Source organism: Pygocentrus nattereri, chromosome 2 (genome assembly GCF_015220715.1).
Source record: "Pygocentrus nattereri isolate fPygNat1 chromosome 2, fPygNat1.pri, whole genome shotgun sequence".
NCBI lineage: Eukaryota > Metazoa > Chordata > Actinopteri > Characiformes > Serrasalmidae > Pygocentrus > Pygocentrus nattereri.
In genome coordinates, this window is record NC_051212.1 from 33233469 (window position 1) to 33246475 (window position 13007).

General features: G+C 41.3%; 1 protein-coding gene across 1 annotated transcript; it reads left to right on the plus strand.

The window, feature by feature from the left end:
- Window positions 1–3257: 3257 nt before the first annotated feature.
- On the plus strand, window positions 3258–4768 carry LOC119264827. The gene is made up of 6 exons (XM_037543868.1): window positions 3258–3297; window positions 3396–3737; window positions 3834–4175; window positions 4312–4413; window positions 4507–4541; window positions 4649–4768. The coding sequence occupies exons 1-6, from the start codon at window positions 3258–3260 to the stop codon at window positions 4766–4768; spliced, it is 981 nt and encodes a 326-aa protein (XP_037399765.1).
- The last annotated feature ends 8239 nt before the right edge of the window (window positions 4769–13007 follow it).

Below are 13007 nucleotides of genomic sequence, written 5' to 3' on the forward strand. Positions count from 1 at the left end.
AATGGATTATATATTCTAACAGGGCTGCCAGGGTCTCAGGGTCCCCTTAGAAGGCACTGGATGTTTTATGTGCATGTCTTTTTTAAGCTAAACCCACTTTTAAAACACTGCTATAAAAAAGTATTTGCCAATGTGTGTATATTTGTCATGTTAAGTGGCGTCGGCTCCTTATATAAAAAGAAAAAGAGCAGGTTTCCACTGTGAATCAGTCCATTTCACATCAGCTTGTACCCAGACATTGTTAGCATAGACTTTCACTGTGCATTATACAGTCTTCACTAAAGCTCATGCTGTGATCATCACAGAAACATAATGGTTTCAGTGCCTTAACATCCCAGTCTTGTGACATACTAAGGCTTATTTTTCAGTAACTACATGGACTATAATACAAACTGGTGGAGTTTTTCTTAGTTATAGAGGTGTTTAGTGAAACTTTGGTCTTGCATAGTTTCTTTGGACTTTGCCATTTAAGGAATGAATGCAGTGCCGTCTGAGGGATAGAGGGACATGGGCATTTGGGTTTTCTGCCTTCACTTTCACACACACAAATTTCTCTGGATTCCACTAATATTAGGATTTTATTTTGGACAGTAGAAGGTAAAATACCTAAAATCCTTGCAATGACTCACTGAGGAACCTTCTTTAACTTCTGCTTTTTTGCTGATGCATTTTTGGTATCAAGCCTTGAGCTGTCCTTTCTCCTAAACGTTTGCACTTTTTCTGGACCCAAGCATGACTGCATAATTTGCTTAGGATGCTTTCTAGACATTTCACAGTGTTCTAAGTCTTAAATTGTCCTGGGCCAATGTTTTTGTAATGTGTTGCAGGCATCAATTTCAGAACGAGTGGATGTTAAAAAAAAAAACTTAGTTGACAAGATGAGACATTATACATCCTTTCTCTGTAGTGTTTCTGCATAAATCAAAGTATATTTATAAATCACTACCATCTGCTTTTCTTACATGTTACCTAGGCTTGTTATTTGGGTTTGGGTTACCTTGGTTCTAAACAGGGGTGGAACGAGTACTGAAAATGCCTACATCAGTAAAAGAACTATTTCTCTAGTTTGACTGTACTTGAGCACAAATAAACATATCAATAAATGACTGGAGTCAAAGTAAATAACTTATTGAGTGATGGAGTTACTTGTTTGAATATCTGCAGTCATAATCTGTACACACAAAACCAAAGCCATCATATTTCATGAGTTTTGAGCTCTGAGACTGAGCACAGGAAGCTCTACTAGTGCACTTTTACACATCTTTCTGTTTATAAGGTAAGGGATACAAGGGAATACAGTAACTACAGGCATTTTGAGTTTAAATGGTTACATACAGCTTCTCAGAATCCCTAAAAGGCTGTGCAGAGTTTTTTTGTTTAATTTTAAATAAATAAATAAATGAAAAACTTTAGAAAACAGATTACTTGATTAAGAGTTGACATAATAGGCAGCACATATTAAAAGGCATCAACCTATACAGACAGTAAATATTACGCTCACAGCCTTCAAACTGTATATATTCAGTGGAAGCTGTATAGAATATTTCTACCATTAAGTTCATTAGCAACAATAGCACTTGAGTCGGCAAGGTCACATTTGCAGAGAAATGTCTTGTGTGCCTCACTTCACATCACACCTGTGAAGTACAATTGCAGAAATCACTGTGGATCTTGATGATGGGGAACATCTTATTTTATTTCTTTCCTACATTTAAGTTTGACTGCTGTCTATCACACTCTCACTCTTGCTTACAGTGCAGAAGGAAGTGTCTAATGCAGGAACGAAGCAGTGCGTAGTTATGTGTAATAAACCTTCATAACAAGCACTGTTGAAGTTTGAAAAACTACAATAATTGACTTGCTGGAAGTTTAGACTAGAACCCAGAGCAGCAGGAGAGCAGTCAGTATGTGAGGAGGGGGACCACAAGTATCTGAAATATCTATATGGCTAACTTTGATTGGTACTTTGGCAGATGTGCTGTGCACCAAATTTAATCCCAGTCAAAAAAATACTGTCAACAATCTCTTAACGACAAAGACCAGTGGCATTCTTTCTCAGCCAGTTCACTGTAAAATCACCACAAAACTATAGATAATAGAAGAAGAACATTAATATGAGTAGACAGAAGCTTAATACCACCATTGACAGTGCTGGTGACCTTCTCTTCTTTCTTTCTCCACTAAACTTCACATTGTGTATAAGTATTTCCTGTTCGTCAGGCCTGCTGTTCAAACAGCCAAATAGGTTTAGGCCAGAAACTTTCTCATTACTGCTGCTTTCTTCTACACCCACTACATACTACCCCCTCTCTTACACCCACTACCCACAACCCCTCTCTTACACCCACACGTTTCAGCTCATTACATGCATCTGGTCTGCAAAACTAGCAGCAACTGCATTCCTTCAACTGGCTAAATAATCTTCATCACTTTCTACCATCGTAATAAAAATCAGCATAAAGAATATTTTACTTGAATGTATGTATTTCATCTTCAGAGCTGCTATGAAATGTAGAAGATGTTAACTTACTGAAATCCAAACACATAAAAAACTCCTTCTTACCAAGTGAATAACGACAGTTTTGCATTTGCTGCTGAGAAAAGACAAATTTGTCCACATGCTCATGATTTTCTGACTGAATCTGACTGTTACTGTAACCAGGCTTAAAAAGTCTTGCATGTGGTCTCTACGTACTGTGTTCTGCTGCGCAGCACAGTGACCACAACTGTTACTCTGCTTCATTCTTTCATGTATTTTCAAATATACTCCTTTAAATTAAGTTAAACCAGCCTCAACATCAATCTCAACACTCTTGGTCTGGTTTGGGACAGGACTGAACAAAAGGCAGAGCACAGCAATACAAGTGCAACACACAGCAAACCTTTTCATATATCAGTTCATGCATAACGATGAAAGAAGTGCACTGCATATAGTTGGTTTAAAGGCCGATAGTCTAACAATCAGAATAAACTAAAATTATTACTAGAACTGTTCAACTACTGTCATCGTACTGATGCACCACAGCTTTCTACAGCATCTATTTGCATGTCTAGCGTACACTCTACAGTGAAAATATGTGGTTTTGTGCAAAAAGAGCTGGATGATGTGTTTGTGTTTTTTGTAACTGTTGAACCAATAAGAGCAGAACACACCTTCAAAATATCCAATCAGGTACGACGCAGGGCTGTTTTTTCCACTGAACGAACAAGCGCAAGAGACCTCATTACCTCACTGTCTCATTGTCTGAGCAGCAACAATGATCACACTCATCACCACTGTTTGCCTATTTACTACAGGTGAGTGACATTTTAAACCTGTTTATATAAAATACTACAAAGCTTATACCAAACCAATTATAATCAATGCTATAAAACCTGTTTACACACTTTTTCAGTGAAAACTGGAATCTCTGGGCTTCAAGTTCAAACTGTGAGGAGAGGAAATAACGAGGTCATAAAATGTGATGAAAACATTGTTAAAGACAAGGAAACTCATTTATTAGCTTGGTATAAACAGAGTTTCGGAAATGTGCCACAGCCTGTATTGAGACAGTTTGGAGACGGAGAGAAGCTCAGATATCAATCAGGTTTTAAGGACGGACGCTTCACTGTGGATGAAGAAACATTTGATCTCAGTATTAAAGGAATAAAACAAGAGGATGCTGGAACATATTTCTGTGGAAAAGTAAAGCCGAATGCCGTAGAGTTTGGATCTGGGACTCGCTTGTTTTTTCAAGGTAAACAGCTCTTTCTAACTTTATATATTAATACGTGTTTTATATCAATCACTGTTATTTCTGACTGTTCGTTGTTTCTTCTAACTGATTTTTAAGCTGAGGAGATCCACCATCCTCCAACTGAAATGGTGATCAAGACTGGAGAGTCTGTTACTCTCCAGTGTTCAGTAGAGTCTCTCACTCCAGACTGTTCAGGAGATCACAGTGTGTACTGGTTCAGACATGGATCAGGAGAATCCCATCCAGGAATCATTTACACTCATGGAAACAGGAGTGATGAGTGTGAGAAAAGCTCTGAGACTGATTCTCCTCCACAGAGCTGTGTCTACAAACTACCCAAGAGAAACCTCAGCCTCTCTGATGCTGGAACTTACTACTGTGCTGTGGCTGCATGTGGACAGATACTGTTTGGAAATCAAACTAAAGTTACTGTACAAGGTGAGTCTAATGATAGAACAGAGCTTCTGTTCTGTGATGGAATTTCTCTGTAGGCTCCATTTCCAAATCTTTTTTATCTTGTTTTAGATTCTATGGTCTGATTCTTTTCCAAGGTACATATTTTTGATCTTTTCAGAAAACAAGAGTGGGATTGTGATCACTTTGATAACATTGAATGTAATATCTGTTATTGTGATCATGGTTCTGGTAGGAGTTTTACTGAAGAAGCAACGGAAAGGTTAGTTTCTGCTTTTACCCACTGTAAACTGATTTCACCAACATTCATATCACTCATTACATGTAAACTTAAGTTCATTATTGCTCTTTTAAGGTGCTTCCAACAACCATCCAAGCCACATTGATCAGGTAATCACATCTATCATCTGCATTCACATCGCTTATTACAAAGGCTTTATTGTACTGCCCGTCATTTGGTCTGTAATGGATTGTAATGACTGTATGTTGTATCTCAGGCTGAAGACTCAGAGGTTTTAAACTATGCTGCCCTGAAATTTGCTAAGAAACCTCCCACCTCCAGACCACCCAGAGTCAAGGAAAATCCCATCCTGTATTCACAAGTCAAACACAGGTGATAAGAAACAGGGTACAGACGGCAGAACCACAATAGAATCATCAGCACAGTGGAACATGTACAGATTGAGCTAATTTCACTTTTTTAATGTTTGAAATCAGAAGAATGTGTAAAAGTGAGATGAACTATAATGTAAGCCAGTTTGTTAAATACTGCAGGCTGTAGCTCTCAGCTGAATTAAACAAGACAAATGCTGCAGCTGCTAGTGATAGCTAGCTAGTTCATTTAGTAGGTCTAGCAGATTTTTCATCTAACAGATTGTTCAGCTAATTACTTTCTTAAACCCAGAGCAAAGCTTCTCCATCTAAATGTGTTCTCTTATGTCTATGTGACACACACATATGTCTATATAACGCTATATAGAGCTGTTTTAAGAAAGTAGATCAGAGACTGGTTGGATAGAAGTATATTGTGCTGGACATTATAATCATAATGTTTCCATTAAACAAGTTGGTGACCCAGGTGACACAAAAGCTAATGTTAATGAAGCTAATGAATGATAAAACAAACAGTAAGAATGAATCATTATGATGTTCCAGTTTTATATTTTTTTGTTTTGAGGGTGAGAACATTTGTATAATGGAGAACCCTTTATCAACACATTGCAAATACCATATCCTTCACTATAACTGTATGATGGTTTAGAAGGTCCCTAACCCAGCAAATAAATAAATAATCAATGTACAGACTCATTTGCATATTGACTGGAAAAGCATTTCTGTTTTTGTGAGTGATTAATAGAAATCAATGATGGTTTATGCAGAAAAAAAAACTGAATATATCTATTTTTATCTAAGAAGTTTATTCTGATGAACATAAATAATGATTTTACTGAACTTTAGTGTGAGTGTGATCTATAAAGGCTCGTTTGTTAGGATGTTGGTGGACGATATTAACCCAGGTAGCAGAGCAGAGGATCTTTCCTTTAAAGGGCATATTTTACTCTTTTTAGTCATTTTATTATAGTTTGCTACATTCTTTGCAGGACACCAATGAAGAGAATATAACAAATAATTCTTCTTTCACTGTTCATACTGTGTTTATTATGCTGTAAGTTACTCCTCTGTGAATAAAAAGTCATTTTCTGGGTGTTGATTTTGTATGTCAGTGGCCATTTTGCCATGTTGGCTACCACAACGATAGAGCACATAATGGAGGGACGCTATATGATCTTCAAGCTTGTTAATGCTGAGATACAGTTTAGATAATTAAACATCTTCAATAAATATTTAATATTAGTCATTTATTATTTGATCTGGCTTTATTATTGATGTCTGTTAGGTTAGCTACAGTAGCTCACAAAAGTGGGCACACCCCTCACCTCTCTGCAAATATTTTATTATATCTTTTCATGGGACGACACTATAGAACTGAAACTTGGATATAACTTAAAGTGGTCAGTGTACAGCTTGTATAGCTGTATAGAACACACAGCCATCAATGTCTAAATAGCTGGGAACACAAGTGAATCCACCTCACAGTAAAAATGTCCAAACTGTGCTCAAAGTGTCAAATTCTTTTTGTGTGTGTCCACCATTATTATCTACCACTGCCTTGGGCATGGAATTCACAAGCGCTGCACAGGTTGCTACTGGATTCCTCTTGCAGTCCTCCATGATGACATCACGAAGCTGGTGGATAGACACCTTGCGCTCCTCCTCCTTCCACTTGACGAAACCTCAGAAGTGCTCAATTGGGTTTAGTTCTGGACTTGGCCAGTCCATCACCTTTACCTTCAGCAAGGCAGTTGTCATGTTGTTGGTGTGTTTGGGGTTTTACCGTCTTGGAAAAATGCCATGTGTTGCCGTTTCCAAAGGAAGGGGATCATGCTCTGCTTCAGAATGTCACAGTACTTGTTGTAATTCATGTTTCCCTCAATCAACTGCAGCTTCCCAGTGCTGGCAGCACTCATGCAGCCCCAGACCATGATGTTACCACCTCATGCAGTTGTCTTGGTACTCCTCACCAGGGCACCAACACACATGCTGGACACCATCTGAGCCATACAAGATTATCTTGGTCTGGTCAGACCACAGGACATGGTTCCAGTAATCCAGGCTTTCTTGTGCGTCAGCTTCAGAAGATGCTTCCTTCTGGGGCGATGGTCATGTAGACAGAGTTGATGCATTGTGTGGCCAGTCTAGGAGATGAGGTGGAGATGGGTGTTTACCAATAAGAACCACAGAAAACCACACATGGAGTCATGTAAATGTATTTTTGTACACAGAAGTACACCACAGGCCATTTCTCCAGGGGATAAGCAAGGCCAACACAACAAACAAAACCCAAAACTAACTCCAACCCAAACAACTAACCTAACAACACAAATAATCAACAAAAGACAGGGATCCAGCCTAGCTCCCTAACTAAGCCAAAACCAGGAGAAAAAAGGACTTCAAAAAAAAAAAAAAAAACAAACAATGGCACTTACCCCCCTTCCAGCCATCGCTGTATTGTACAAAAAAAAAAAAAAAAAAAACCAAGAGATAACCAAAAGGAACACATACACAAGTCAAGTTACAAAGTGAACTCATAAGGAACAACCAACTAGAGTTGGTTTACACAGTTTCTCCAAAGGTTCCAACAAACACAAACCTTGAAGGCCAACATGCCAAGGCACCCTGTTCCCTCAGTCCCTTCTCTCTTGTGCTTCCTGGGTCACTCCTCCTTTAACCTTCTCTGGGGAGATGGCTCCGCCCACAGCAGTCAAACCAGGGCACAGCTCCACCTGGATTCCGGGAAGGGAATAGGACAGAAAAAAAAAAAAAAAAAAAAAAAAAAAAAAAAAAAAAAACACAGAGAGAGAGAGAGAGAGAGAGAGAGAGAGAGACAGAGAGACAGAGACAGAGAGACAGAGAGACAGAGAGACAGAGAGACAGAGAGACAGAGAGACAGAGAGACAGAGAGACAGAGAGACAGAGAGAGAAAAAAACACCGCAACAATAAACTTCAAAATGCTGAAGGGCCAGGAGCAATGCCAGGGTTTCCTTTTCAATAGTACTGTAGTGCCGCTGGTATTGGTTGAACTTTTTCGAATAAAAACACACCGGATGGTCAATTCCTTGACTATCCTCTTGGAGTAATACTGCACCTGCTCCAGAACCACAAGCATCCACATCTAGCTTAAATGGGTAGGAAAAATTAGGAGCAGCCAACACAGGAGCACTACACAATACGCTTTTGAGTCCTTCGAAGGCTTTCTGGCAGTCGTCGGACCACCTGTACTCTACGTTAGCACGAAGCAGATCAGTCAAGGGGAGGACGATAACAGAAAAGTTTTTGCAAAAAGCACGATAGTAACCAGCCATACCTAGAAATCTGCGTAGTTCGCGCCATTAATGGTACAGGGTAGTCCAGGATAGCTTTTACTTTGTCTGTAGGGGTTGTGGACGAAACCAGTCCTGCGTGTTCGTTGATGCAAAATAAATGAGACGAGTAGATCAGACTGAAGTGAAACAAACGGTTTTATTACAGAATTCTGGAGAGGTTACAAACAGAGAACATGCATCATGTATCTCCAAAGTAAGCTCTGACCCCTTCTCATCTGACTCCCTTTTTATAGTCGCATGACCGCTCCTTCCTTACCCCAGATATCAGTAGATTCCATCAAGCCTCCAATGTGTGTGTTAGGCATCTCACTAATCCACATCATAAAAGTTTAAGGATGCACTCGAGACGTGAGCGCGTCTGCAAGGTCAGCTTAAGGTATTCCCTGTGTTTACCAACTCCCCCCGTTTTCCAGACAATGGCTCTGCTTATCTGACCAGATGAACCACATGTGTGGTGTGCTAATCCCAGGGTCTACTACTATTAGCTTCGAGGTATTTCCTGTTATCTGACATCCTTGTGTATTCCACCATTAGTCAGCACACAGCCTTATGTGCTGGCTCTTAGCTCTTAGAATTGTACAATATAACCATTAAGCTTTCAATGCAAGACATAATACATCTTAAAAAGTAATATGAACAATACTAAGGCTAATAATTCCACAGGGTCCGCACCCTACCCTGACCTACCTCTCGGCCCAAGTAGAGAACAGTAGCCTTTCCGAAGTCACACTTCGCAAGATTTAAGGTCAGCGAGGCCTAACCTTTCGAAGACAGCTTTTAACATCTCCATATGCTCATCCCAGGTGGGTGAATGCACCACAACATCATCCAAATATGCAGTACAATTTGGCAGACCCTGGAGGACACAGGACATCAATCTTTGGAATGTTGCGGGTACATTTCGCATTCCGAAGGCCATTACCGAGTATTGCATAAAGGAATCCAGGGTCACAAAGGCAGAAATCAGAGAAGCACGTTCTGTTAAAGGAACCTGCCAGTATCCTTTAAGTAGGTCTAATTTAGTCTCTAATTTTAGTATTTAACGTATTTTGCATTTCCCACACAATCCTCGATTCGAGGCAAAGGAAAAGAATCAGGGACAGTAACCGCATTCACCTTTCTGTAATCCGTACAGAAACGAAATGTTCCATCAGGCTTTGGAACCAGAATACACAGAGAACTCCATGGGCTTGAGCTAGGGACTGCTAACTCGTGCTTGACTAAGTAGTCAACCTCGGACTGCATAAGAGCATTTTAACAGGATTAACATGGTAGTAGTTTTGTTTCACCGGACTGCTGTTACCAACTTCTATGTCATGCTCCAACAAGTGTGTTTGCCTAGGGACATCTGTAAAAAGGGTTGGGTAAGACCAAATCAACACCTTTAGGTCATCACTAGCATCTTTAGACCGATGTTGTAAAACCGAATCAAGCTGCGGCAACAACTCAGAGTTCTGAAGCCGAGCAGACAAAACCGAAAGCGAGTGTGGCATTAAGCCATCACCTTCATCTGCACTACCCGTCTCAGACACCACTGTGTCTAAGACTAAGACAGGCTTACTGTCAGACACATCACTTGGGTTGTCACGACACACATATGGTTTTAACATATTAACATGACACACACGGCATTTACGCTTACGGTCTGGCGTGGAAGTCACATAATTAACATCACTTAGCTTTTTGTAAATTTCATATGGACCCGAGAATTTAACACGCAAACTAGAACCAGGCATAGGCAACAGAACCAAGACTTTGTCTTTAGGGTAAAACTCACGTTTTACAGCCTTCCGATCAAACCTTGTCTTCATAGAGGCCTGTGCAGTAGCAAGAGAAGCTTGGGCAATGTCACATGCCTTGTGAAGACATTCACGGAATCTATCACGTACTCCAACAAGTCGTCTACACGAGCATATCGGTCATTCAACAATTGTTCTTTTAGTAACCTTAAGGGACCACGCACAGTGTGAGCAAATACCAGTTGAGCAGGACTAAAACCAGTAGACTCCTGCACAACCTCACGGAGAGCAAAAACATAAGGAAGGGCAACCCTTCATCCCAGTCTTTATCAGACTCAAAGCAAAATGAATGCAACTGGGTCTTCAGAGTCTGGTGAAAACGTTCAAGGGGTCCTTGAGATTCAGGGTGGAATGCTGAAGATGTCCTGTGCTCAATGTTTAGCTGTTGAAGCACTTGGGAAAACAGTTTAGCTGTAAAATTGGTTCCCTGGTCAGTTTGTATTGTTTTTGGTAGACCAAATATAGAAAAGAAGTGCACTAAAGCTTTAGACACAGATTTAGCAGTGATATTGCGTAAAGGAAACGCCTCAGGAAAACGCGTCGACTTACACATGACAGTAAGTAGATATAAATTTCCAGCTTTTGTTTTGGGGAGTGGACCAACACAATCTAACAAAAGATGATCGAATAGTTCCCCCACAGCAGGGATAGGACACAGTGGTGCTGGGGAAATACTTTGATTAGGTTTCCCAACCATTTGACATGTATGACACGAATGACAATAACGGACTACATCAGCTTTTAGCCCTGGCCAAAAGAAATGCTGCAGAACTCGCTTATAAGTTTTATTAACACCCAAATGACCAGCCATTATATGATCATGGGCTAGACCCAACACATAAGACCGAAACTTCTCAGGCACCACAACCTGGAATACGCTTTCCCACTCATTTGAGGCTATAGTAGGTGTCCATTTCCTCATCAGAACGCCTTCACATAGGTGATACACATTGGGATTTTCTCGAACTGGTTTTCTACAGGTAGCGAGGGTAGGGTCAGTTTCCTGAGCAGACACCAAGTCTGCACGATTCACAGGAAGAGTCAAGGCGCAAGTAAACACATCCTGCTCCCTCTGGCAAGCCTTGTTACTAACAGCTTTGGTGTGTGTTGTCTTCATTAAACAAGTCTGTTAAATCAATAGCTTCTGCCTTACCCTTACTCTGAGAACGAGTAATGACACTAACAGGAAACACTTCAGGGAAATTCTGTTGCAACACATCACACTCATCGAATGACACAGGCTCAACTACTACCGGGATGGGAAAAACCTGACCACCAGCAAGATCATTACCTAAAATGATATCCACACCACTGACTGGTAATGAAGGCCACACAGCTACCCGTACCCGTCCAGTAACTAGTTAAGTTTGCAGATAGAGGCTATGAAGCGGTACACTCACCGGAGTTGAATCAAGACCACATACCACTGCATAAGAGCCACAAAACGTTTCTTTACTCAAAGGCAACACCTTACTTGAGAGTAACGACTGGGCAGCACCTGTGTCTCGTAGAATCCTAACCGGAACTCGACATTCATCTATCTCAGACAAGGCAATAAACCCATCCAGAATGAAAGGGCGGAAAGCCTCATCACATTCATCACTTTGTCCTCTGCCAGTATCCACCCGAGAAGCAGAAATGCACGCCACCTCTTTGGGTTTGTCCCTCTTTCTGTTCCACAAAGCACAATCAGCAATTAAATGACCTGGGCGTCTACAATAAAAACATACCCGAGTCTCAGGAAGATGTAAAGGAGACTCCACAGCAGTCTTGTCTCTGTTCAGGGACTTCTCATTCATGGGAGAAGCCCTAAACCAAACCCCCTGGCTTCGCCTTTTTCTTTTCTGCTGTACACCGTTTACAGGTATTGTAGACCTGGTGACATTCACAGAGGAGAAAACAGTTTTATGAGTTAACACATACTCATCTGTTAACACGGCAGCTTCAGACAGAGTCACTACCCTTTTTTCATTCAAATGTACAACCACAGCCTCAGGCAGAGTGTTTTTAAAATCTTCAAGCAAAAGAAGGTCTTTTAATTGAGAAAAAGGGGTTACTTTAGAGGCGGAGCACCACTTGTCAAACAGGACGCTTTTCTCCCTAGCGAACTCAACAAATGTTTGGTCCGCCGGTCTTAAGTGGAATCGGAATCACTGTCTGTAGGCCTCAGGCACTAACTCGTAAGCCCTGAGCACAGCAGCCTTAACTTGATCGTAGTCAAGACTTTGCTGCACGCTCAAAGAGGAACACACTTCCTGTGCCTTACCCACCAGCTTACACTGAAGTAACAAAGACCACATTTCTTTTGGCCAATGGAGTGTAGCAGCAACTCGCTCAAAGGCAGTGAAGTAGGAATCCACCTCCGATTCCCTAAATGGTGGTACCAAGGAGATGTGCTTACTCACATCAAACTCCGAAGAGTGTGTGACCGACTGCCTGTGAGAGGAAGGTCTGCTCGCTTCTAACTCCAGAGCACGCACACGCAGTAACTGCGTTTCACGCTCCTGCTGCTTAATCGCAAGGTCCAGCTCCTTTAGCCTTATAGCCATGTTCAGGTCCAACTCCGCCAGAGAGCTTGGCCCAGGGGGAGTAGTGACAGGGTCTACGCCCGGTGACGGTCTGGGCGTTTGTCCGCTGGCCTCCGCCAGTGACAAGACTCGCATTTCACCTTTTGTATCATCGGCACCCACTACCCCAACCGACACAGCAGACTGCGCTCTTGTAGGGGACCGCGAATCAGGAGACACTGGCAACCTACCGTCACCACGCAGTGTCGCAAGCAAAACATCTCTAATCTCCGCTTTCCTAGCAGAGCACGAGACAGGCACATTATAAAACTCTGCTACCATCAGCAAATCAGCCTTTCTACACTGGACCAAACCTTCCACGGAGGGAGACAACACAAACTTATCCAAATGAAACTCCATAACAACCCAAAAACACCCCCCCACACAAAAAAAAGACAGACAAAGCACAAAAAGAAAAAGGACGAGCCCCCATATGTTACAAGCCAGTCTAGGAGATGAGGTGGAGATGGGTGTTTACCAATAAGAACCACAGAAAACCACACATGGAGTCACGTAAATGTATTTTTGTACACAGATATACACCA